Source organism: Conger conger, chromosome 1 (assembly GCF_963514075.1).
Source record: "Conger conger chromosome 1, fConCon1.1, whole genome shotgun sequence".
Taxonomy (NCBI): Eukaryota; Metazoa; Chordata; class Actinopteri; order Anguilliformes; family Congridae; genus Conger; species Conger conger.
The window spans coordinates 27,504,197-27,529,871 of NC_083760.1; the positions used below are offsets into that span (position 1 = coordinate 27,504,197).

General features: G+C 39.5%; 3 protein-coding genes across 5 annotated transcripts; 2 read left to right on the forward strand and 1 right to left on the reverse strand.

Moving 5' to 3' along the window:
* Nucleotides 1-174: 174 nt before the first annotated feature.
* On the reverse strand, nucleotides 175-9,228 carry nenf (neudesin neurotrophic factor). 2 transcript variants are annotated; one of them, XM_061259268.1, is made up of 4 exons: nucleotides 9,002-9,228; nucleotides 5,141-5,201; nucleotides 4,291-4,394; nucleotides 175-1,923 (listed from the first exon to the last, which is right to left on the reverse strand). In XM_061259268.1, the coding sequence occupies exons 2-4, from the start codon at nucleotides 5,181-5,183 to the stop codon at nucleotides 1,747-1,749; spliced, it is 324 nt and encodes a 107-aa protein (XP_061115252.1). In that variant the 5' UTR covers nucleotides 5,184-5,201; nucleotides 9,002-9,228; the 3' UTR covers nucleotides 175-1,746. The 2 variants fall into 2 exon arrangements, with proteins under 2 accessions (XP_061115252.1, XP_061115251.1); XM_061259267.1 differs by lacking the exon at nucleotides 9,002-9,228 and adding an exon at nucleotides 5,830-6,334.
* Nucleotides 7,665-16,482, forward strand: pacc1 (proton activated chloride channel 1). Of its 2 annotated transcripts, none has more exons than XM_061259261.1 (8): nucleotides 7,665-8,059; nucleotides 8,969-9,086; nucleotides 11,553-11,768; nucleotides 12,794-12,948; nucleotides 13,431-13,573; nucleotides 13,788-13,929; nucleotides 14,167-14,274; nucleotides 14,863-16,482. In XM_061259261.1, the coding sequence occupies exons 1-8, from the start codon at nucleotides 8,024-8,026 to the stop codon at nucleotides 15,061-15,063; spliced, it is 1,119 nt and encodes a 372-aa protein (XP_061115245.1). In that variant the 5' UTR covers nucleotides 7,665-8,023; the 3' UTR covers nucleotides 15,064-16,482. The 2 variants fall into 2 exon arrangements, with proteins under 2 accessions (XP_061115245.1, XP_061115250.1); XM_061259266.1 differs by having other exon boundaries at nucleotides 7,668-8,059; nucleotides 14,876-16,482.
* A 501-nt stretch (nucleotides 16,483-16,983) lies between these two features.
* LOC133140592 (cytochrome c oxidase subunit 7A2, mitochondrial-like) lies at nucleotides 16,984-23,161 on the forward strand. The gene is made up of 4 exons (XM_061260629.1): nucleotides 16,984-17,140; nucleotides 17,676-17,765; nucleotides 20,516-20,600; nucleotides 22,926-23,161. Exons 1-4 carry the CDS (start codon nucleotides 17,123-17,125, stop codon nucleotides 22,979-22,981), a joined length of 249 nt encoding a protein of 82 aa, XP_061116613.1. The 5' UTR covers nucleotides 16,984-17,122; the 3' UTR covers nucleotides 22,982-23,161.
* Nucleotides 23,162-25,675: the final 2,514 nt, after the last annotated feature.

Consider the following 25,675-nt stretch of genomic DNA (forward strand, 5'->3'; position numbering starts at 1 on the left):
CATTCTCTCAAGCAGGCAAAATGATAAACTGTTAGGGCCATCGTTACAGTAACACACCTGAAGTATGCAGGTTGCGATAGCTATTCAACACCTAAATAGAAAATAACTTTTTAGTTGGATGGGCAAGTCATTTACATGGTTTTCAGTTACGTAAACCTCACATGACCACAAAGGTAAATTTATAGAACCATTTTAATACACAGCTCCAATATTTGAATATTGGATACATATGCATTAAGTGTCACATAATGGAAATTGACATCACAGTGTATGAACAATATAGGAAAATACATGTATGTTCAAATCAGGGCAAAAGCATGTTACAGATAAGGAAAATATATTATCCAATAAGATCAGATGGAATGATTACTTCTAACCAAACAATGGCATAACTGGCAAATTGGACATACCGGTGTAGTGCTCACATATTGCACCAAGGCTTGCTCATTCTTCTTACCAGTTTTCCACCTTCAATTCAAAGGATTTTAGTATAATGAATAGGGAATAGCTTTTAGCTCAAAGCTTATAGGTTAGATTCCCAGCTGAGGTGCTGTTGTATGTCCCTTTAGGAAGGTACTTCACCTGAATTACTTCAATAAAATAGCCAGCTGTATAAGTTAACAATATACACTCACTGAGCACTTTATTAGCAACACCAATACATCAACATATTCATGCGGTTATCTAATCAGCCAATTGTGTGAGAGCAGTGCAATGCATAAAATCATGCAGATACGGGTCAGGAGCTTTAATTAATGTTCACATGAACCATCAGAACGGGGAAAAAATGTAATCTCGGTGATTTCAACCGTGGCATGATTATTGGTTCCACGCGGGCTGGTTTCAGTATTTCTGTAACTACTGACACGCACAACAGTGCACACTTTGGGCACTGTTAATACCAATCAATCATCGCTTGAATGCCACAGCCTATTTGTACAGTATATTGTTGTTGACCATGTGCATCCCTTCATGGCCACAGTGTACCAATATTCTAATGGCTAATTCCAGCATGATAATGCACCATGTCACAAAGCAAAAGTCGTCTCAAACTGGTTTCATGAACATGACAATGAGTTCAATGCTCTTCAGTGGCCTTCCCAGTCATCGGATCTGAATCCAATAGAATAACTTTGGGATGTGGTAGAACCGGAGATACACAGGATGAATGTGCAGCTGCAGAAATTGTCTGATGCAATCAGGTCAACATGGAACAACATCTAGTGGAATCCATGCCACAAAGAATTGAGGCTGTTTTGAGAGCAATGGGAGGCCGTACCCAGTATTAGTATTAGTATTCCTAATAATGTGCTCAGTGAATAAAAATAAAAATATATAATCTATCACCCAGGACAGGAGCATCTACTAAATGCTTAATGTGACATACATTACATAGCTAGGTATAAACATACATATGCAAAGAATCACACAGAACTTATAACTTAATCAAATTACATGTAGTCTTAACACGAAGAGTATATAGCGATTAACCTCGATTTCATTTTGAAAAGTAGAATCATTCCAGACTACGAAGACCAGAGTCTGTAAACCTTTTGTTCAGGAGAGATATGTAACAAACTCTAAAAAGTAAGCCTGCACATGCTGTTTACACAAACATCTGCCACCAAGAAGGAGTGCATAGCAAGGAATTAAATACAAATTTGATCATAAAAATAAACAAAGTAAAAAAAAACGTAGTTGTAGTTGTTTATCCTCCCGCCTCCTCCTTTAGGGATGAGAGTGTGCTCAGAATTCATCTCGGATGCTGAACTGGGGCTGGTCTTCAGGCTGGAAATTGTCGTTCGGACTCCCATCCGGGTTAAGGATGCGTCTGGATGTGTACCCTACGATTGGGTACTTGGCTTTGTATGTTCCGCTGAACACACTCTCAAGTGAATCAAGTTGCTCTTCTGTCAGCCCTGTCTGTCAGGGCAAGAGGAGACAAAATACACAATATAATTGATATTGCTGTAGTCAGTCATTCATAATAATTATTTATATTTCCCTATTTGTCTGAGAAACGTATCCGGGCAAAGAATAACTGCAAAGAATAAGACGCAATGGGCTGTTCAGATTACAAAGCAGAACAATAATACTGCAATAAATGAAAATACAACAGCTGCATAAAATGACAGATGCCTGGACAGTGCCATGAAAAAGTATTTGCCCTGATATCCTCTATCATTGCATATTTGTCACACTGAATGGTTTATGATCTTCGCACACTCTACAAAATATAATAACAGACAAAGGGAACCAGAATAAACACAAAAAACATTTTTTTAAATCACTATTTAAGTTATTTAAGGAAAAGTTATTCAAGACACCCTAGTGAAAAAGTAAATGCCCCCTTAAACGTAATAACAGGTTGCACCATCAAACACTTGATATCGGTCTTTCACATTGTGGTGGAGGACTTTTAGTCCACTTTCCTTGACAGAACTACTTTAATTCAGACACATTCATATGTTTAATATGTCATGATCAAAGGAAATTCCAAGAGATTATTTAAAAATTGACATACAGTGGGCTGCAGAATTATTTGCACCCTTGATAAAAATTGAGAAAAAAGGCTGCTTATAATAAACAACATGGATAAGAAAATAGGAAAAGACTATATATATGGCTGTCATTTTTGCCAGGGGTGTTTGCACAAAATATTAAATCAGGGGTACCAATAATTATTCGGGAAATCATTTTTTTATTTGAAAAACTTTGGTTGATTCCATTGAATCATTAATAAAGCACACTGTGTAACACATTTTGGAAAATTAAGCTTATGTCAATAAGTGTATTACTTTTTAGTTTTTTTTGTGCATATACATGAATTAAGCACATTTGTTACATGAAACCAATGTAACAACATTCATCCTGTTTTTGACAGTGAGGATTTTAACAGACCAGCATCATGTACTTCAGCCTTATCATATATGGTATCCAACTATAGAAGTCAATTACATTTCAAATTATGACATAAGTAATGAAAATCACAATTTAACATTTCTGTATGCAATAATACACTCATTGAACATTTTATTAGGAACAATATATTAATAATGGGTAGGGCCTCAATTCTTTGTGGCATGGATTATACAAGCTGTTGAAAACATTTCAAATGAGTTCTACTGGATTCAGATCCGGTGACTGGGAAGGCCACTGAAGAACACTGAACTCATTGTCATGTTCATGAAACCAGTTTGAGACAACTTTTGCTTTGTGACATGGTACATTATCATGTTGGAAATAGCCATTAGAAGATGTGTACATTGTGGCCATGAAGGGATGAACATGGTCAGCAACAATACTCAAATAGGCTGTGGCATTCAATCGATGTCAATCGATGATTGATTGGTATTACACCACCGCCACCAGCCTGGACTGTTGACACAAGGCAGGTTGGGTCCAATGATTCATGCTGTTGGCACCAAATTCTGACCATATCATCTGTATACTTCAGCGGAAATCGAGATTCATCAGACCAGGCTAGGTTTTTCCAATCTTCAACTGTCCAGCTCTGGTGAACCTGTGCCCACTGCAGCCTTGGCTTTCTGTTTTTGGCTGACAGAAGTGGAACCCAACGTAGTCTTCTGCTGCTTTAGCCGATCTGCCTCAAGGTTCAACGTGTTGTGTGTTCTGAGGTGCTTTTCTGCTCACCACAATTGTACAGAGTGGTTATCTGAGTTTTGGTTAGCTCGAACCAGTGAGGCCATTCTTCGTTGACCTCTCTTATTAACAAGGCGCTTCTGTCCATAGAACTTCCGCTCACTGGATGTTTTTTTTGCACCATTCTGGGTAAGCTCTAGAGACTATTGTGCGTGAAAATCCCAGGAGATCAGCAGGTGAAGAAATAGTCAAACCACGGTCAAAATCACTGAGATCACATTTCTTCCCCATTCTGATGTTTGATTAACGGAAGCTCCTGACCTGTATCTGCGTGATTTTATGCATTGCACTGCTGCCACAAGATTGGCTGATTATATAATCGCATTAGTAAGTAGGTGTACAGGTATTCTGAATAAAGTGCTCAGTGAGTGTATAAATGATGTGTTATTTAGCTGACGCTTTTTATCCAAAGCGACATACAGTTGATTAGACTAAGCAGGGGCCAATCCTCCCTGGAGCCTTGCTCAAGGCTGTACGGATCTTATCGTACCTACACCGGGGCTTGAACCACCAACAACCTTCCGGGTCCCAACCACGTACCTTAACCATTAGGCTACAGTACATGCAATGCACATGCACTCATTTTGACACATCAAAAAGCAAAATTCATGTGTGAGACCGCCTTACAGTGTCATGTGTTAGGTCTTCAGGATCCAGAGACATCTTGGCAACGGCTCTTGTGCAGTCTCTCCCCACCAATGCGTTGTACCCGGCATCTTTCCCATAGAAATCTGTGGGGTGAGAGGGGCACTATTATATTCAGTTCTGATATGTGATGTTCGCAGTTGTGTGAATTAAAAAATAAGCCACCCCTGCACCTGCAATTTTGCCACCCCTGCACCTGCAATTTTACTAATTAACATGCATAGACAATGAGAGGGCCCACTTCAAGCATAGTTTATTTAAATATTCAATTTCTGACATCAGGATATTTAACAGGATTTCAGTCAGAAATAGATCTGAACGTATGGTTTCAAAAGTAACTGTTGATATACTTTCGATTTCTATGGTATTTTGTGTCTCACATTCTTGTCATAAAAATAAATGAAGACAAATTATTAATAATAAATTTGCTTGCACAAACAAGTTCAACTTGAAAGGTGGCCACCAATGGTGCATCGGTTGAAGAACTATTAATTGTCCAATGTCTCAGAAATTAATCCTCACAATGCCAATGCTGTCTATAGGCTGGGATTTCCATGCTACAATTTGCAATGGGGTCACTCAATTTGCAACAATTTGCAAAGGCTATCCCCCTTCTAATGACAGAAAAACTTTGCAGATTCTCGTCTATGCTTCCTGCAACAACTGCATGTGTGTTGCAGGAGTTGTATGGCTGTGCAGTAAGTAAGGTAGGGAATAAACCATGATTCATAAAATAGCGGTCACCAATGACCTGCTCCTTTGACATCATGCACTAGTTTCCTTTCTCTTATGTGGAATCAAAGACCATCCTCTAACATTAACAACCAATTACCTTTCCCCTTTGTGACATCAAACACCACTCCTTTCACCGCCATGTAAATGGGCAACCCTTCCTGTAACAGAGGTACATACTTACATACTTATTTCTAATTTAATCTTCACCCTTTGCAATAAACTGTAAATAGGTTCAATATATAATGAATATACCATTTAATTTCCAAGCCAGCTAAAGTAAACGGAACTGAAATGGAATAAAAAATATTTTTATTACGAATGAATGTGAACATATTTCTTCTAAAACAATTGTCCCAACAATAAAAACGCGTAGAAAGCACGTCTAATGACAAATCCTATAGGCTGTAAAATGCTCATTCTGAGGCGCTGCTCGCAATAATTGTAATTGTACGGGCTTTTTATTAAACATGTCGTTTTAAATGTGCGTATGCATGTATCCGAATTCAGAATCGTAGACTAGCCTATGATAATCTAGGCTATGCGAGGTAGCTATGAAATAAGTCGTTACAGGTGCCCCATAGCCTATGTGCAGTCGTTAAAATATGTATCAGCAAGCGAATAATGAACAGCCAATCATGCCATGTTTATGCTACTAGAAAGTATATTCATAATGTGGATAGAGGATATGTCACAACCAAGCAGGTTAAAAGATTAAAGCAAAAAACGGTCGGTTTATAGTTTGGTTACAATGCAGCAACCAACTCTTTAACTTTTAGCAGATCCTACCTCATGTCCATTGTACTTTGATAATTCTTCGTCGGTGAACAATCTAACTGGTTTAACAGCGGGCTTGTGTTTCAATTCAACCTCGTCTGCTGAGCAATTCAAAACGTAAACAAGAACTAGACAAACTTTCAGCGCTGACATTGTAAACCCTTTTTTGTTGTTCTTTAGCTCGCTTGACTTATGAACTATAACTGCTTCTTCGCGAGTTGGCTGTCAATTCAGAGCAAGCGCTTAGCAGTTCCACTCACATGAATAAGCTAGGAATCTGAATACGCTAAAAATCAAGCAGCGATAATTAGACTGATACTTTAGAGTAATGGACAAGCACAGCATTTGTGTTTTAAACTGCTCACGAATCAAGGATACAGATAACTTCCTGTTCGATATATTTTCATTATAAAGCGACTCAAACGCATAAGGTAATTAAAACCAGCAGGTGAGGGCTGGCCAGTAGTCATAGGGATACGTGAAAATATGTAACAAACTTCATATAACAACTGCGTTTTTAAAATGTACTCATGCATAATATCAAGATATCATTTTTTTTTTCTGTCACGTGATTAAACACGTTCGTAGGGGATGGAATAACATTCCCCAAGAATCTCGCAAGCTCCAGCGGTTGCCGGAGGTATTGCAGTGTATTAAACATCTGCTGCCAGAAACATTGCCCCATTGCAATGCATTCAAAACTACCGTGTCTAAATTATAGTGTTTTGGTTGGACAGTATTTTTAAATGTAAAAATTGAGCTGTTTCCTCTAAATTATTAATTACTCTACACTCGAAGAAATTCCCAAAAAAGGGTTATTTGGCTTGATTCCATTGGGGAAACCTTTAGTTCTTTATGGAAACCCCTGTCATATGTAGGCTATGAAGTGTGAAAACTCCCAGACAAAGAACCATTTTGCCCGACAAACAACCCTATAACTAGATATTGTTCTTCTAAGGAATCACATGGTTCCTAATCGACCCATGTTTAAAGTGTACATGAATGGAGATATAACTTTTTAAATTCATATTCCCTTCAGATTTAGGTACTTATTGCGCCTGCTCTGGTACTAAAGTCCCATAATCAAACATGGCAGCCCCCGTGAGCTGGCTTCATGCGCCATTGAGCAGGTTCCATATAGGATGGAATCCCGGTAAGTGGAGGCTGTCTCCAATTGTATAGGTTAAAATGTAAAGGCTACAACCACGGGTATTCTACACTGAATATGCACTTGCATTCAACCGCGTTGATAGAATAGCTGAATCGGCTGAAACAATTATGTGTGATTTACAGGCCCTGTAATTCACAAAGTGAAATAAAACGAATATGCTGCTTAATAAATGCCCAAAAGCCTATCAGCAAGCGTCATAGTAGCCAAAAACAGTTAGAGACTATTTTAGAGACAAACTACGCAAAAGAAGATTCATTGAATGACCAACACAATGTATTAGCAGTTAGAGGAAATACGTGGGAAACGTGTAGCCTCATACATACTTGCTATTAAATCGGCCTATAGATTTTAATCCCATTCCTAAAAAGGACCAGTTGGTAAGGCAACTATAGGAGTAGCAAATTGGCATTTGTAGTGAAACAGTTCTTAGTTGAAAGTAGTATAAAGATTTACTAAACTGGGCCCAGGCACAATTTCACAAACAATAATGTAAATAATTATCAGATGGAACCGCCTGTAATCTGGAGCTCTTTTTGAAATTGAAAGCACCGTACAGTGCAGTGCGATTGTCAACAGATTTAGAGATTATGGCGGACTTTGTGGAACTTGTCGGTCTTGATCCTATATAAATGTCGTCATTGGCAATTATAAAATAAGATTGTAGCCAACTGCAAATTGAACACCTTGAGTCTGCGAAAGTCTTGTTGCAACATGCAAAGCTAAAGTTGGAAATTGCACCTTGATGTTTGGCGTTTCTGACGTTTTAGCGGATGTTTTGCGATTTAGAAGTCTGTTCGCAAACTCGCCAACTCTAAATTCACGCCGACTGTGAGTTTCTACTCTCGTGACAACGTCGAACGTCACCAATTCCGGTACAACACCTCTATTCGCAGTAAAACGCAAACAGTCGCTGTCTGACTTCGGGGTAATGTAGCCTAATATTCTACTCGTCAAAAGTAATTTTTGACGCGGCGAACATTCCCATAGAGTTAAGAAACTATCAACCTCTTGCAGACCGTAAACAAGTGCATTGGAATGCTACGAAGAGACACATCCCGGTCTTACCAAGAGGTAAGCTATGTTTTAGAGAGTTGGGTTGTTGCAGCCTATAGCCTATTCTTTAAATGTAGCAAAGATCTAACGTGAATCTAGTTTAAACTGTAACAGTTTTCACGAACCTACTTTTGGTAGCGAACTATTTGCTGAACAAAACCGTGTGAAGTGTAGTTCCTTGTTTCTATTCCTATATGAGGAAAATAGTATCCTATGTCAGAGCACGAGTTGAGTGGTCATGTGAATATCCCACATCTTATCCTAGCCTGATGTGGGGTCTTCAAATATAAAATGGCCCCGATTCCATGTAGTGTACTTGCCTTTTAGTCTGTTATTTAGTAGTTGTTTTTTTTTGGTGAGCCTCGATGAAATGCTGCGTCACGTTTTTATTTTCAGACATAGGCTATTCGAAGTTTACGCAGCTAGCCGGTCTCATTTTCATTCAGGGTTTCACTCGATACCTTTGGGAATTCACTGTTTAGTTTCTTGCAAACGTAACACTGTTTGGTTGGACAGTTCCACTGAACATTTATCATGTGTCATTTTTACACTGTTGTGTTTCCCAAACTCGGTCCTGCTGTGCATCCCTGTGTAGCGTTCCAACCACAATTCCCATCAAAGTATTTTAGCAATATTAATATTTCTTAATTCGGTACTTTTCATCTTCAGAGGGATTGTTTATCTGAAACCACATTATGCCAGGCATAGCTTTGCAATTGCATGAAGAGTAAAATTACTATGAATGATTTATTATTACTATAAGTTCAGCATTATCCGCCACCCCACCAACAACAAAAAGTCTGCGGAGATGTGTGCCTGTAGACCAAACAACTGAATTATCTTGGTCATTGGGTAGTTAGAAACCCATCTGTAAAACTGTAAATATATGTTATTTTTTATCTTTGTCTCCTCTATTTGTCATCTCAGTTCAGTGATGGTGAGGGTGAACAAATTCCAGACCTGTGTCAGAACGACGGACTGGACGACGAACTGGACGATGAACTGGACAAGCTGGAGCCTGGCGAATCCAAAGATGATTCTGAAGGTATTGGCCACCTGACATTAGGGCTTTGCTCGGTAGCCTACTGACCATCTCAAATTGTTTTTTTTTCCCCCCAGGTGTGCTGCTGATTACCTCCTGCTAGTGCTTTAAAAAGTTCTGATCACCAGGTTCCTCTTTTTGAAGTGGACTAGATTTACTTGTGTTTAAGGTTTTGATGTCCTTTGAATTAACAGCTAAATGACTTCAGGTTCAAAAACGGATTAAGGAGTGGACTTACTTAAGGAATATAGTGGTTTGACTCCTCCTGAAAAGGAGATCTGTCTATACTCCACTAGTCTGTGAATGGTAAAGAACAGTTATGTTCCTTGGTAGCAGATCCTTTCAGTCACATTAACTTCTGCTTTGTGGTTTACTTTTGTTCCATTTTTATTTATATAACCAAGTAGGCCAACTAAGAACACCATTTTTGTGGGAATTTGCAATGACCACAGTGAATGAGAACATCTGATCTGAAAAACGACACCTTCTATGGCACAGTACCCATGTCACTGTGCTGGGGTATTTAAATTCTGCTTGGTCCAGAGGGAAGATTACCCCCTTCTGATTCGCAACTTCTTCCAGCAGAAATTGAGTTTTTCCCGGAGGTCTTCCATTCAAGTACTAATCAAGCCCACTCACAATCAATTCACTCACACACAGTCATAAGTGCAATTAAGACTCCCAAATTAGTTTAACCTGAATGATGGTGGGAAGAAATACAGAGTACATGGAGGTAACATGCACACTTAACACAGAAAGCTCCTGTCGGGATTTAAACCTGGGTCCTTCGAACAAGAGAAGAGAAGCTTTTAACTAATGATTTATTAAAATGAACCGTGTGTGAATTAGATTTGAAGATCCTAATTAGACCCATCTTACAAAGTGTACATTTAATTCTGTGTAAAAACATAGGACCATTTAATCTTAATTTCCCCTGGTTCTCAATCTCTATTTAAGTTGTTCCCCAAACTGTTGGCTAAATGACTGACTACAGACCTCTGTTTGGCCGGCTACCTTTAGATATATTTAAGGTTTGCTCATTCACTTTGCCATCAGAACATTTGTCTCCCTGCCACAAACGCACCTAGCTGACTACTCAAATTTGGGGAACCCAATATCCACTTCTCGTTTCATTCCAAGTGAATGGCTTATTCTCATGATCAAACTTTCTTTTGTTCTTAACAGTGATGTCTCTTGTGTTTGTGCTTTGAATGCAATGCTACCTCAGTCTTTTGCCTGATATTGTTTGGGGTGGCTGTGTTAGCCATTTTTGTTAGTTTTAGAAACATGCTTCTAAAACAAGCATGGTGTAAAATGTTTTATGTGTGTATGTGGATCTGTAAATTGCATTTGTGTGGTTTTTATGGGTATAAAGGCTGACAACCTCTATCCTACCTCTGGTAGAATGAGGCTGCCCAGTCAGAATGAATTCACATGAGACGGTTGTAAAAAAAGAATGTATTAAAATACTGATTCTGTTTCTTCACAGTTGCAGTCCCAGTAACATTTTAATGCATTGATTACTTCCAGTGCACACTAGTTTGAGCTAGTCTGGATTTTATTGGATGCAGGTGAGAGTAAGGAGCTGGCGTGACCTATTGCAGGCTTTCCCCCAGTGATTGGTGAATGACTGACTGAAGACTGGGTGGAGACAAGGGTGTCACAGTGTGGAGAATAGTGGAACTGACTATCCAGGGCTCCAAGGCAGGGGGCTCAAAAGGCCTTGGAATTGGTCTCCAATTATAAGGGGGCCCACATAGACTATATTTATTTGCACAGTGCCCAGAATTTCATGGTACACCCCTGGGAGGAGTGGTTATGTGCCAGTCACTAGTTGAGCCAATCACTGGGCTCTTTCCATTTGCTTATTCTTCACCCCTTTTCTTTGCTCCTTTTCCTGATCTTAGCTCTAGCCATTGGGAGAGGCTAGAAAAAGAGTGCAAAAAGTGAAGACGGGGAAATTGAGAATGTGAATTAGGCGAATGGAATGTCCTTTCTCCTTCAAATGTGGGTTCGAAGCTACGTCTGTTACAGCAGATGCGTGGCAGATGGGGAGACAGGTCTACCACTTTTACATTGTGCTTAAAAAAAATAAAATAAAACTTCTGCAAAGCATACACTCATCTTTCCTAAATTCTACTTCTTAGAAGTAACATTTAATGGGTTGCAAAGTCCTTAAAGATGGCGGACCTCAAACAATTTCCAGGTCAGGAGCAAGGAAAACGAAAAAGAGGTGAAACATAAGTGATTATAATGAGCCCACTGTCTTTTAGCACAGAGAGAAAGGTCCTAGGATTCATTCATACCATGTCATTGATTGACAGCACAGGATTACCTGAATCCTCTCTCCCTTCACTGCTCCAACCCAGTAGACTACCTGCTTCAAGTAAGACCAGACAAGGCTCAGACTAATACTCCATTCCTGCTGTGTTGTGACTGTCATGTGAAAGTCTTTATTTATTTATTTAGGTTCAGAAACAGAAGTTGTGGCCAGTTACCCCCTAATGGGGTTTGACAAAGCCTGCCTGAAGAACATTTTCTCTGCACTACTTATCTTGATCTACCTGATGCTCACAACTGGGGCTGCCTTCCTGGCATATCAGACCATCACAGACTTCATGGAGAAACTCAACCACCCAGTCATGTCTGTCACCTATAAAGAAGTGGACCTATTTGAGCCTGCAGGTGAGTTACCAGCGAAGGAATGATTATGATGGTGATGATAATACACAAATACATTTATAAAAGTAATCACATTGGAGCAGATGTTAGTGGGGCAGTGAATTGGATGACAACCATTGCCTGTCTCTTATTTGATGGGAGTTTAGAGCGAGAAGCAGTTAAGAGGCCCAGGCTAGCATTTAGCTCAGTGGGTTTATTGTATCTCTGGGTCATTCCGTGAAAGATTGGGAGTTTCAGACTTTGTGTAAATGTTTTTTTATATATTCACTAAAGAACATCCAAAACATTATCCTCATTAGATGTATCATTCTAGAGATATTGGCTCTTAAAGAAGCAGAGGAGAGTACTTAAGTCACCTGTGAGTGGAAATTTTGGAGCATCATATTTTTTTTGGCATTAGAGCTAAAAATGTGCAGTCTGACAATTTTCTGTCTAGTTTCAGATTATAAATTCTGATTTTCATAATACTGCTTAGGAAAATGGTTATGGTCATTCATAAATGCTAAATCATGGCAAAATGCTTTTCAATGTTGTATTACTTTTGCCAACTACTTGGTTGAATATGCAACACCTTTTGGTCATTTTCTGTCCAGACCCAACTTCGGCATTGTATGATTTTTGAATAAATTATTTGACTTCATTTGAAGTCTGTTCCAAAATATCTACTAGGCTTAGAAGTTTTGAAGCCATACACTAAGTGGTACTGTTGTAGCAAGCCATGAAATATTGGTTGGTTTTTTTTTTCATGGAATGACCCCTCTTATTGTTTGAAATGTCCAGTCAAGGCTGGTTTATACTCGACTGAAATCGGAAATTTTCATGAATGTCGCCCAACATTGACTATGGTTGTTGTTTAATTTAAAATATATTTTATTTATGAAGTATAAACCGAATGTCACTGTGCCCAGTGATGTTTATACTCCGTCAAAGTATAAACCAGTATAAACCATAAACCGTTATGTGGTTATAAAACCTGTGGTAGACGTACCCCTATTTGTTCAAATGTTTATGTTTTAAATTCTGAATAGGCATTTCTCTGTACCGTGGGAAGGCACAGTTGTTGAGCTGTAAGCATTATTTACACGATCACATCCCACCCCTGGATTCACCCGGGGTACCAGAGATAGGGGACTGTGTGACAGAGGAGGTCAACTACACAGCCCCCTACTCAAACCACACCACAGTGAGTGCCTACAGTACCCTCTACTCCCTAAGCACACCAGGTATTCACTGAATCACAGCTGTAATTTTTCCCGGTTTAATAAGTTTGTACAACATGTTTTAAGATCTGCACTTTTAATGATGCACTTGCACATTTTCATTTATAAATGATGGTCTGTTTAGGTTCGGAAGATAGAAGATAGAGAGTCTTCAATAAAGTTGGTCACTTGGGGCATCCGATAGTATTGAATGTTCCTGTACTGTCCTGAAGGTTTTAATTTCAACCCTAATTTGGCATATCTTATTCTACTAATTGGCAGTTCAAGGAGATCTCTAGCTGTTGAGGTGTGCTTTGTTAGGGCTGGAGTGAAAACCTACAAGGACAGTAGAGCTTCAGGAACAGGTTTAGGCAGCCCTGCTTCAGTGAATGTACTCTGAAAGAACATATGGCCACATTATCCCTTCTGTTGCATTCTGGGACATGTTTCACCTCTCTCCCTCCAGAGGAAAGCTTTGGTGATTCAGGGGCCAAAAGATGTCCGGAACCGAGAGCTGATTTTCCTGCAGTTGAGTCTGAATTTGACTCAGGAGGATTTCAGTGCAATCAGCTACATGCTCTTCTTCAAATTCAGTGACCTGATCAACAGGTACTAAGACTGTAGATACTGAGAGGCAACATAATCCAAAATGATTAAAGTAATACATTTTAGTTTACATAAATATGTTGCTTCATGTATTCCTCAATATTTGTTTTTAATTATACATAATATAAGTTACACCAAGTACATTACTCTGCTTAAAGTAATACTTGAGCATGTTATTCCTGTCCCCTACCTGTTACATTTACCCCTGACTTCATAGCAGACACAAGCCAAACTTCATGCAGGACTGTGAGAGGAACTACTCCAGGTGGACATTCTCTGGAGGGTTCCGCACATGGGTGAAAATGTCCTTGGTGAAGACGTCTGGGAAAGGGATGGAGTCTGTGGAGTTCCGGCAGGAGGTGAGATGCTATGAGTGCACTGGAAGAGTGTGTCTCAGGCAGCTAAGCTAAAGCTAACTTCTGCTTCATTCTGCTCACTATATATAAATGGGCTGTGTCCCTGTCCATGCCTGTTCTCCCTAGCATCCAGTTGCACACATCACACATTGGCTAGAGTTTACTGTGAATTCCTATGACTAACTTTTAATGAAGGACCTGCGTTGTTTGTCCCCTTTTCAATCTGTATGTACTACCCAGACCGGTGTGGTGAAGTACAATGACAAGAGACCAGATCCACAGAGAACCAATGAGCTCTTCTTCGTTGTGTTTCAGTGGAGAGATCCTTTCATCCAGGAAGTTCAAGATGTGAGTACAGAGACATTTGCTTCTGTAGCATAATATTTATTTTTTCAATATTTTTTTAAAATAAATTTGGTGTCCAGTGTGAGGTTGAGCATGTACAGTTCCCACCTGAATTTGGAATAGCCAATCGTGTGCAACTACAGCCCCATACACGCACGAACCCCACAACTGATGTGGGAGACTGGACATTCATGATTCTCCTCTGAAACATGTGATGTCGCCAGTTGCTTATTTTCACAGACAACATCTAAGCTTGCATACAGTCAGAGGAAAATGTTTCATATGTGGCTTTGACTGCAATCTATGCACGTACGATCAAATGGCAGGGGTTTGTTGGATAGTTATTAACACAGGACCTTAGCTGAATTAACCCTCCAAATCCCTGGGAAATCGCCAATTGCACATCACCCTATTGATAAATGTTCTTTTGTCACCATGTAAAAAGATTTGGTCAGCTGTGGGAGAAGCAATGGATTCTCATACATGTTACTCTGTAAGACCATCTGCTAAATCAGTTTATTGTAAGGTATTTGATATTAAAGGCAAGTGTTGAATGAGAGGCTGGAGGAAAAAAAATCACCAAATCTTAAGCTTCTCCCAACAGATTGTGACCGCAAACCCCTGGAATACCATTGCCATCCTCTGTGGGGTCTTCCTGGCTCTCTTCAAGGCAGCAGACTTTGCCAAACAAAGCGTCAAATGGATGATCAAACTCCGGAAAAGACACCTGAAACGACGGCAGCGGGAGCTGACCTACATCAGCTGAGAAAGACCTGTCGCCAGCTTAACTGATAATCAACCATCCATCAACAAATCCACTGCAAAAGATGTGGGTTACAGAGGGTTCCACATTTGTCCGCAAAACACTACAATCTTTACTTTCATTTAAATTATTATTTTTTTAAGTTAACATTTTTATTTTATTTTGAGGTTGGAAGCCAGCATACATAAAACTGAACATTATTTTTATGTAAAATGTTTTTAAATATTTTTTTCTCTTTCAGTTTTTACAGACTTGGAATTATTGTGATGATTTAAGGCTTTTTAGTTTAGTTATTTTGGGCTTCCCATTACACACGGTAAAAGAAGACAAAAATAAATATATCACAAGAGCAGAGGGAAGACCATAGTGATATTTTCAAATCTTATATATTTTCATATTTCCATAAAAATGCACTACAGCCCTATGACTGGTCCTTTCATTGTTGCTGAATCATGGAAAGAGATTGTTCCTTTTTGGTTCATAAAATGGCAGAACTACAGCAACACAACATGGCTCTAGATGAGCATTTTTCTACTTTTCTTCAGTTTTTTGAACAGAAGCAAGGTTTCCCAAAAAACTGAACAAACTGAACATTTACATTTCAATGGACTTTTGTGAAATTGCTGTACACACAGCATAAACTGTCGTGTTTGAAAAAGGGTGTATTCTATCTGTGTAAGCTGTTTGTTGTGTTTTTGTTAAACTGTTTCATGCCACATGTTATTCCTGAGGAGGGAAAGGTCTGCAGGTTAGAGATTAATTTGAGCCATGTCTCAAATCATATTCTCAGATGATTTTACCTGGCTCCCTTAATTTTTGTGATCTACTAATTTAGCATTTCTTTAAAGTAATGCAGATGCTGAATACCTTTGATGTTCAAAAAAAAAAAAAAGGTAAGAAATTAAAGAAATGTTTGGAAATGATCACACAATTTATTGTATTTTTTAAATGCTATGAGCCAATTGAGGGCTACATAAGAAACTTGCCAGCCAATGTGCAAACCAATGTCTAAATCCACACAGTTTAGTGCCCCACTACCTTTTGTGTTTCAGTGGATACAAATGTAAATGCCCATCATCCCAAAATTTTGGAAAGAATTTAATGTTTTTTTTGTTTTTTTTATCAATAGGGGAAAACATGACTGCCTGCCAAGGACTGTTATAGATAAGTGCGCATTGTTTGGTTACTGTTTTTCCTCAGGTTTAAAAGGATGTTGCCTTATGGGGAGAAGGGATGCATTTAATGCCTTTTGGCCAAGGGAAAACACTGTCTTGAAATGTGAAAGGTTAAAGTTGCTGACTTAATTGCAGATGAATTCCTGCAAAACATAAACAGTTTGTCTTCCTTGTGCAAAACTGGAACAATTCACTGTCATGTGAAACATACTTGAGATGTGAGGAGGATTTTGTGATTAAATTTGCAATAAAACATTCACAATTTAACAAATACTTAGGCTGTGTGTGTGTGTGTGTCAGGTTACAATTGTGTGTGGGCTATCCACCCAGTGGAAACACGTTGAACATAGTTTAAAAATACAATTTAAATCTCATTATCCTGTCTGTTTTTGGCACGAGTCCCCACTAGTAGCGCTGTGCCAGAAAGGTTGCGTGAACATAAGAAAATATGCTCTGTGCATTTTATGTCCTCACGGAATCAGGAATGGGAAACGATGGTATTTCCCCCAACCTTGTCAAGGTTGAGCAATTTTGCTCAACGCGCAGACAATTCATATTATAATTTGTGACTGAGCGTAATAAATTCACGAACAAATAATAGAACAACGAGCTAATAAGCTAGTATTGGTCTAGCCCTCAGATTTGTCATTGTTTTGTACCTTATTACATTCGTGCTGCCTGAGCATTGACTATTCTGTTATTCCTTCCACCATCTTTAACTTGCTCGGCACAGTTTGGTTTGAGTCGATGTAGTTAGTTTTGAGAGAGAAGAGAAGATACTACTTCCTGTCTTTTACATGCACGCACGCGCAGTCGGACTTGCTGATGTCCTTATATGACCTAATTCGCTGATCAAGTGATCGTATTCTTACCATTAAGAATTAGCTAGCTAGCTGCAACTAAATTGCTTAAGATGTTCAGACATCTCCTGGTAAGATAGCCTATGCGTAGTATGATTTAACAATAATAGTTACATAACTTTGATGAGATTTTGTTTTAAGGTTGCCTGTGAAGTGGCAAGCTTGGTCGCTACGTGACGGTTTAGCCTCTTCCTTATCTTGGCTAATACGTTAGCTAAGAAAAGCTAACGTTAATTAACTAGCGAACGAACGAAGTATACACATTCAGTAACTTGGTTGGACGCATGTTTTATGTCAATTAACCATATGCGTGTATCTAAGTTAAATAACATTAAGTTACAAATAACTTTGGACGTATGTGGGAAGATGGGTCGGTATGCACCGGTTTGTCTGAGAACTGCAAATGACGAGTTGTCTCTGCAGTTGTTTTCCTGCTGAGTAACTAGTACAATGTATTGTATGCTGCGTTACTGTGTTTTGCATTGCATCAATATAAACTAACAAGGGAAATATAAACGCTTCATTGGCGCTTTATCGGATAAAGGTGATTTTGCGTAAAGGAAATGCTCCGTTGATTGACCATGTCTCTGTTGGCTCGTGTTACAGGTCCTCCGTCATGTCTCCAGACGGAGCATCAGCAGCACTGCCCGTCGGCAGGTGGAGAACAAGGTCCCGAAGTATCAAAAGATATTTCAGGTAAGGACGGGGGGTGATTGAATGCCCTTCATATAATACATCTGAATAACTTCGTGTAGATGGGAGCCTTGAACTCGCCAACAGCATTTAATGGTCCCCCTAGAGCAGGGGTCGGCAACCCTGGTCCTGGAGAGCCGCAGGGTGTGCTGGCTTTCGTTGTTACTTGGCATTAATTGATCAATGAAAGCCGTTGATTACAGTCAACTCGCCTCACCTGGTTTCTTGGGTCTGAATCGGTTGCTTATTTTAAGGTGGAGACGAAAGCCAGCACACCCTGCGGCTCTCCAGGACCAGGGTTGCCGACCCCTGCCCTAGAGTTAGGGCAATCATTTTCGATTATTTGCCGATAGTTTTTATTTAAATGCAATTTCAAATGTCAACACAGAGACGAGAGTCATGCACCGATAGTAACATTGGGAATACACTTTCCTGTGGATTGCTGCTGATAAAATGTAGCGTTCATTTTGGAAAACATTTATAATTGTTCAAATTAATATACATTTTTAGGTTCTGGACTCGTAACGTAAAAGTTGGCTGACAAGTACGGTAACGTTATAATTTGAAATCTGCTGCGACTGCTATTCATCAGTTTGCGCTGGACTAATTACTGTGCATGCAGTGTGAAATTTACAAACACCCAATGGTGCAGCATGTTAATTTGTGTTATTTTGTTCAGTAAGGTTTGGAGATTGTATAATTATATAGCCTGAAATGATTGTTGTCATTCATTTTTGGCTGTGATTGCATATTTAATGATGGTGTACTGTGTTCTCATGATTGGCTCAAATACTACTACCTCAGGGATACTTATAATGTAGACCAGAGGTGTCCAATCTTATCCTAAAATGGCTGGCGTGGGTGCAGGTTTTTGTTTTAACCCAGCAGTAACATACCTGATTTATACTAATGAACTAATCGTGGTCTTTAATCAAGACCTTGATGAGTGGAATCAGCTGTCTTAGTCCTGTGCTAAAACAACAACCTGCACACACTCCTGCCATAATCTAGAGCAGCGCTATTTGACTCCATGTCATGCCAACCACAGTGTGGGTATACCACCTGATTTCACTAATTGGCTTATCTGAACCAAGCAGGTAGAATAATTAGTGAAATCAGGTGATGTAGTGCAAGGCAGGAGCAAATGCCTGCAGACACTGGAGTTAAGTAGCTCTGATCCATTACATTACATTGCTGGCTTTTGGCAGACGCTCTTATCCTGAGTGACGTACAGTTGATTAGACTAAGCAGGAGACAATCCTCCCCTGGAGCAATGCAGGGTTAGGGGCCTTGCTCAAGGGCCCAACGGCTGTGCGGATCTTATTGTGGATTTAAACCACCGACCTTGCATGTCCCAGTCATTTACCTTAACCACTATGCTACAGGCCGCCCCAGACTGTTGTGTTCTACATAGTGTAGAGGACAATGTATGGACATGAATGGTGCATCTGGTAATTCAGGGTTGTTTGTGCTTCTCTTAGTTCATTCTTTTTGCTTGATTTATTATTATTATTTTTTTTCCCCCTGCCATGTGTAGAAAAATAACATGCCATATGTGTACAACCTACCTGAAGAGGGTTCTGGGTTGATATGGAAAAGTGGATATCAAGTGCACTTATAGTTACAGAAAGTGAAGGAAATGCCTGTCCTAGCTTTGAACCTTATTATCGACTTAGAACTTGAGGAAAATAATTAATGCCATAGCTTAGACCAGGGGTCGGCAACCCTGGTCCTGGAGAGCCGCAGGGTGTGCTGGCTTTCGTCTCCACCTTAAAATAAGCAACCGATTCAGACCCAAGAAACCAGGTGAGGCGAGTTGACTGTAATCAACGGCTTTCATTGATCAATTAATGCCAAGTAACAACGAAAGCCAGCACACCCTGCGGCTCTCCAGGACCAGGGTTGCCGACCCCTGGCTTAGACAATGGTCCTACATTACTGGTTCCTTTCAAGCAGCAGCCAATTTAGACCATGGAAGGTCTGACTCTTTAGTCCAGAGGTCACCAACCCTGGTCCTGGAGAGCTACTGGGTCTGCTGGTTTTTGCTGTTACTCTGCACTTAATTGATCAATTAGAGCAGATGATTACACAACTTGCCTCACCTGGTTACCTGGTACTCAGCAGGGTGCTGATTTTAAGGTAAACAAAAACCAGCAGACCCAGTAGCTCTCCAGGACCAGGGTTGGTGACCTCTGCTTTAGTCAATCAATGGCTTCAATTAAACACTATACTTCATACCAGCCAAGTCTGAATTTAGTCACAGAACTAAATTCCAGCCCTAATACACTGGAGAAAAATCAGGAAGTAATTGCATAACTTAGCAAATAAATGCCTGGGAAGTGATGGCTTCACAGGTGTGAAAGAGTTCAATTATTTTTCCTCCGCAGGAACCAGAAAAAGAAATGTAGGAACCTGGAAAAATATTATTGAAAAAAACTCGAACTTATAGGGTGGCCTCTGTAGTGTAGTGGTTAAGGTGCATGACTAGGACCCACAAGGTCGGTGCTTGTCTCCTGCTTGGTCTAATCAACTGTAAGTCGCTTTGGATAAAAATGACATGTAATGTAATGGAACCAAAATATCTTGAGCAATGCCTAGCCTTGGGTGTGATGCAATAGGAGCTGCTGACAAAGCAGATTAAGGACTAAAAAGGAATTGAATGTCTTCATTAGTCACAACTTCAGGTAAAGGCAAGAGTGTGCAAATTCCTCTTAAGATATTGGTGTGTAATCTCAGTCTTTTTCCCCTAACAGGAGGATAATGGACTACCAGTTCATTTGAAAGGGGGGGTTAAGGATGCCATCCTGTACAGAATCACAATGACACTTACCGTGGTCGGTGCGTAACCTCTAATCTATCCTTAAATGTTTTAGGCTACTGGAAATTAAGGTAAAGAGGTTCCCATTCCTATTTCATGGTACTAAGAGTCTTTGTGTCTCTGTCTGTACAGAGCAAACCATGAGTTTGTTAAAGTATGAAAGTTCTGAACCCAAGGCTAATTTGTGCTACCGCTCTGCAGATGCACGCAATCATGATTTCGCTACACCCTTGTAGCATAAATAAATTTGACCCCCATTGTACAGTGATGCATTCAGACACTAGGTGGCAGTAGGTGAGAACCAAGATTGTCACAATGCAACTCCACTGTCCCATTTTTGTAGTGTACAAATAAAACTGCATCGACTCCGCCCTCCTCCACTCCCCCGACAAAGTGTACGATGTTTTAGTGGAAGTATTTTCACGTGTCTGGATGACTTCATCATGCTCAGACCCACATACTATGAAAACCCAACCAACAAAATCTGGCGCTGTTCAGATCCAGAAAGCGGAGATGGCAGGGAACTTGAATTCCCCTAATTATGCAAGGTATGTAGGGTGTGTTCCAAATTTGTGTGTCGTTATTATGCATATCATCCTACCCGGAACGCGAAATGGCAGTTTGTTTTTGTGCCTCATATCCTGCAAACATATTCTGCCATTTAAAACAGGGAAGCGGGTTTATATTTGTTTGTACATAAAACCAGCATGACTCTTAATGAGCACGGCAGCTATGGTTATTTATGTAGTGTGCCTAAACGTGCATGGATGAATTTATTCAACCGTTTCCAAATGGCGTATTTATTGCCAATAAATGTGTTGCATATGTTACTGTGGGAAATAATTGTTTTTAATGTGAACGCTGAACATTGGAAAATGACTCTCATATGAAGCTCCATATAGGCTAGGCTATGTTTCACCAATCTACAGAAATGTAGCCAAGAACAAACTCTGACTTATGTCGCTGGTTACATATTTATTAGTGTCTCGAGGCAAACCACAATGTCAGGTTTGTGTTTTTACAGGCTACTGTATCCTACTATGCAACTTGCGCTTGAAACTTACAAGAGATTTTGTAGCTTTAAATTGACTGGCCACGCATATGATCTCTAATTGGCTATGGGAATATGTCTGTGCTCGGCCCAAAAAGAAAGATTATGACCGGGCTATTTCCTCAACACAGGATGTTGAGGAAATCAACCGCAAAGCCGAAAAGATGAAGAGTTCTTTTTTTATTTTCTTCACTCCCCCTTGTTCACTGCTTTGTGCCTCTTGTTAACTCCACTCTTTTGCTTCACATTCTTCCACTGGAGTGGAGGAGTGGAAAATGTAATGGGACGCGGCGTGGAAGGCTTCCCTGTCCCCGCACTTCAGCCAATCACACGTCGTCCCCTTCATCGATCCAAATTCAGCAACTCCAGCCTCCCAGTTAATTAGCCAGCTTGCTCATTCTAACACTACTGCAAAGGCAATTTTGCTTTTACATCCATCTTACTGGTTAGCAAAAATGTATTGGCTATCTAGCTTTGATGCCAAGCAGAAACCCAAGCTAACTAGTTCATTCAATTCACAAAGTGGTTCACAGAAAATGTAACCGCAGAATTGCCTTTGCACTGGCGTGGCTGGTTAAGTTGGTGACTGAACTCAGTTGCTGAGGTAGTGAGCACAGAGACGGGCAACGTGCGCGTCACATTTTTCCCATAACTTCCTCCTACTTTGCCTATTCTTCATGGTTCTGAAGGTGTGGTGGGAAAGCAAATACAAATGTGCTCCAGGAACCATGTAGGCCCTTTTGTGCATGGTCCCTGCCTTTTTTTTTTTTTTCTTTTTTTTTGCTTCTCCAACACTGCGAAAATGGGCCATTGAAATGTTTTTACCTTCAAGTGGATATTAGGCGGCACATGGTCTCGTGCCACCTGCTGTTTATGGTTGAATAAGTATGCCTTTCCTGAGGTTGAGGTACCCTAATGCTCATCCTGTATCAGTGATGCAGGCATCTCACTCTGGTCTGAGTGAAAAATGAGGAGACCTGTTGGAGGAGGAGGGTACAGTTCATCTGTGGGTTGGTGCAAATTAGTTGTGCCACAACCTATATATGTATTGAACTAACATTCAAAATGGCCTAGTTGGCCATCCTTTCTTGCATTCACAAATGTTGGCCAAAATGATGCTCTGCATCTGCATGTGTATTTAAGATGATGCTTTATTTGTTGTGGACTCATGAGCCATGCGGTAAGCCACTGAATGAGTAAAATCTGAATTTATAAAATAGATTTGTTAATATGTTGACCAAGTGTGTATGTCTGTATTTTTTGTTCATGTCGTATCATTCCCTTGTCTCCGTAGGAACTGGAGCCGTCATATATCAGCTGGTAGGCGCATCGTTTCCAAAGAAGAATTGATTTTTTTTTTTTTTTTTCATTCTGTCCCTGTCTTTAAAGCTCTTACATTCCTCAAGAATGTCTTAACCATCAGGGAACACTTCTGTTGTCATGCAAGCAATTTTACCACATGAATGGGATCAATATTTATTGACTGTACTGTGAACTCAAGATAATAATAAATACAGCATTGGGTTACCACTTCCTTTTGTACAATTCATGCTTGCTAGTGTAAGTAACGTGTTTGCTGGGGAATACTTTAAAAGATAATTGCCTGAATTCAAGTCATTGAATACTACTCCGAAGAAATTGCTATTGAATTTTAAATGTGTGGAAAGTGGGGTAAACCTGTATCCAGTGCAGTGGGTAAACCTTAGATATTACTTCAAATTGTTTCACCAATGTTTTCAGTTAATCTAAACCAACCTAAATAATTTTGTTTTAACTGAAACATTTATATATTTAGGCTAATAAACTGAAGTGAAAATCTCTTGTTCAATTTGTTGGTCAGCTTTTCGATATACAATACGAGTGACTGTTTCATCTATCCAAGTTATTTATAAGATTATACCCCTGCAATCTGACCCACATAAGACCTTAATGCCTTAATCTATAGTTGGATTCATACTTCTGAATAGCGCATAGAATGTATTTAGCCTTGTCTGCATTTATTACCAAGGTCAGTGAGCGCTAACTGTCAGGCCTGAAAATCAGCCAGGGCTTATGTCGGGGCTATAATTTTGTGTGCATTGCTGTTGAAGAAATATTATTTGTATAAATATAAGTAGTAAACAAGATTGCTTGAAACCATGTCAAGGCAGAGAAATTGAGACCCATGATGAAACTTCATCAACATCAAGGAGGAGTGTACTTGATTTGATCAACTGTACCAAAGGCTTTGCTCAAGTCAATAAAGCAAGCTGCACAATGCTGTTTGTTTTTGAGAGATGTGACAATGTTATTTAAAACTAACATTGCAGCAAAAACTGCTATGCCCTGGTCTTAAGACTGATATGCACTTAGAATAAATGTATCAGTTACACATTTTCTCTTCTGGGCTCTAAGACACTCCAGTAAATTGGCAAAACGTGATAGCTTAGAGAGATTGGCCTATAATTATTTAACTCACAAGCACTACCACCTTTAATGTAATGCCAGTTCTAAAGCTGTTTACCAAACTATATGTACGGTTTTGAGGACTTGGATCAAGACAACCAACTCCCATTGATTTCCTAGTGTTAATGAATAAGAGTAAATTCAGAATGTAAAAATGTATTAAGGGGCTGAATGAGAATTTTACCCATTTCCATTTCCAATAATCAAGGGGATTTCTATTTTCAGACTGGGACCTGGCATTTGCTGTCCCATTATACTGAGACCCCATTTTTCCAAATGGAAAAACACGCACAGAAAGAAAAATTGAAAGCATCAACTATTTCTCTTACGAATTAGTATCACTTAAATGTAAATCTGTGGGGAAATGGAAACAGCATAGCGCAGATTAAGCTTCTTTTTTTTTGATAGAGCAGTATGCCTACGTGTTTCCGAAATAAATGGATTATGCTTTCTTAACCATAGCAGTGTGTTTATTCCTGCGTTGTCTAAATAGCCAATCAGTAGGTAAATCAGAGAATCTGGCTTTAGCCCAGGCTAGGTTTCTTTTGCTAATGCCTTTGAGATATTGGTAGAATACCAAAGATTGACTCTTTTAAACCAGGCATATTTGTCTGACATATTGATGTAGTTTATAAGTATTTTAATGTCCCTCTGCATGATGAGCATGTAGAATTCCAGCTCTCACATTGGCTGATATCAGTTAAAAAGGTATTTGCGTCAAATTTCCTAAAATTCCTTTTAGTAACCAGGTTAGATTTGTGTTTTGGCATTCTTACCCAGTAAGACCATTACCCCGTCATACAACGGGGTACTGGTCACTAATATGATTTGCAATGATACCAGTGGTAAGGTATTTGTTCTGTCTATTAGTCAATATAATATCAATTAAAATGGATTAAGTTGGATCTCTTGCACTACGTTGTGTTGGCTGTATAATCAATTGTAATAAATTAAGATCCTTGTATCCGATACCTGTGACAACCAGTCCAAGTTTAAATGACCCATTGCGAACAATTCTGATGAAGAGTACGAAGACTATCCAACATTAACAATATTAACAATATACAGATGGGAAGCAACAGGAAGTTCTAGACGCATATCAAGGATAAGTAATGCAAACAGGATCCACCTGGACCACAATATGGAGTGCCACATCAATTATTTTTGTACTTAAGATGAGGTTTACACCCGAGTCATCCAAATTACCGTTCGTATAATATCTCCTGTTCAGACACTAGAGGGGGATGTTTTTACAAAGATGTCCTTAAATTCCTCAACCTCAGAACTTCTTCAGCCGCTAGAGGACAGTGTTTCCAAGGAAATCAGTTCGTTTTTCATGGACTCTTGAAGGTGGTTCGGAGACGCAATCTTGCAATTCTTGTCATTTGCAAGGACATGTTCAGAAAGTGTAAGGTTCGTGGTGTTTAGATATTAATGTTCGATGACATTTAAAATGAACTGAAATGTAACATGAAAATAAAACTTATCTAGTTTTTATTTTTAATAAAACATTTACCTCAGGAGCTGTTATTGAGTGTGCAATACCAGAGTTAATGTGTATCTGAAAATTTCCAGCTTGCCCTTTGAAGTGCTGAAAAT

What these genes read in the sequence shown, in the direction of transcription:
- nenf (XM_061259267.1), bottom strand. Translation starts at nt 5,970, where the DNA reads ATGTCAGCGCTGAAAGTTTGTCTAGTTCTTGTTTACGTTTTGAATTGC. An exon ending in CAAAGTACAATGGACATGAG is followed by an intron (nt 5,202 to 5,829) that starts GTAGGATCTGCT and finishes CCTCTGTTACAG; the next exon opens with GAAGGGTTGCCCATTTACAT. An exon ending in AAGACCTAACACATGACACT is followed by an intron (nt 1,924 to 4,290) that starts GTAAGGCGGTCT and finishes TTGCCCTGACAG; the next exon opens with ACAGGGCTGACAGAAGAGCA.
- LOC133140592 (XM_061260629.1), top strand. An exon ending in AGTATCAAAAGATATTTCAG is followed by an intron (nt 17,766 to 20,515) that starts GTAAGGACGGGG and finishes TTCCCCTAACAG; the next exon opens with GAGGATAATGGACTACCAGT. An exon ending in AATGACACTTACCGTGGTCG is followed by an intron (nt 20,601 to 22,925) that starts GTGCGTAACCTC and finishes TTGTCTCCGTAG; the next exon opens with GAACTGGAGCCGTCATATAT.
- pacc1 (XM_061259261.1), top strand. Translation starts at nt 8,024, where the DNA reads ATGCTACGAAGAGACACATCCCGGTCTTACCAAGAG. An exon ending in CATCCCGGTCTTACCAAGAG is followed by an intron (nt 8,060 to 8,968) that starts GTAAGCTATGTT and finishes TTGTCATCTCAG; the next exon opens with TTCAGTGATGGTGAGGGTGA. An exon ending in CCTACTCAAACCACACCACA is followed by an intron (nt 12,949 to 13,430) that starts GTGAGTGCCTAC and finishes CTCTCCCTCCAG; the next exon opens with AGGAAAGCTTTGGTGATTCA.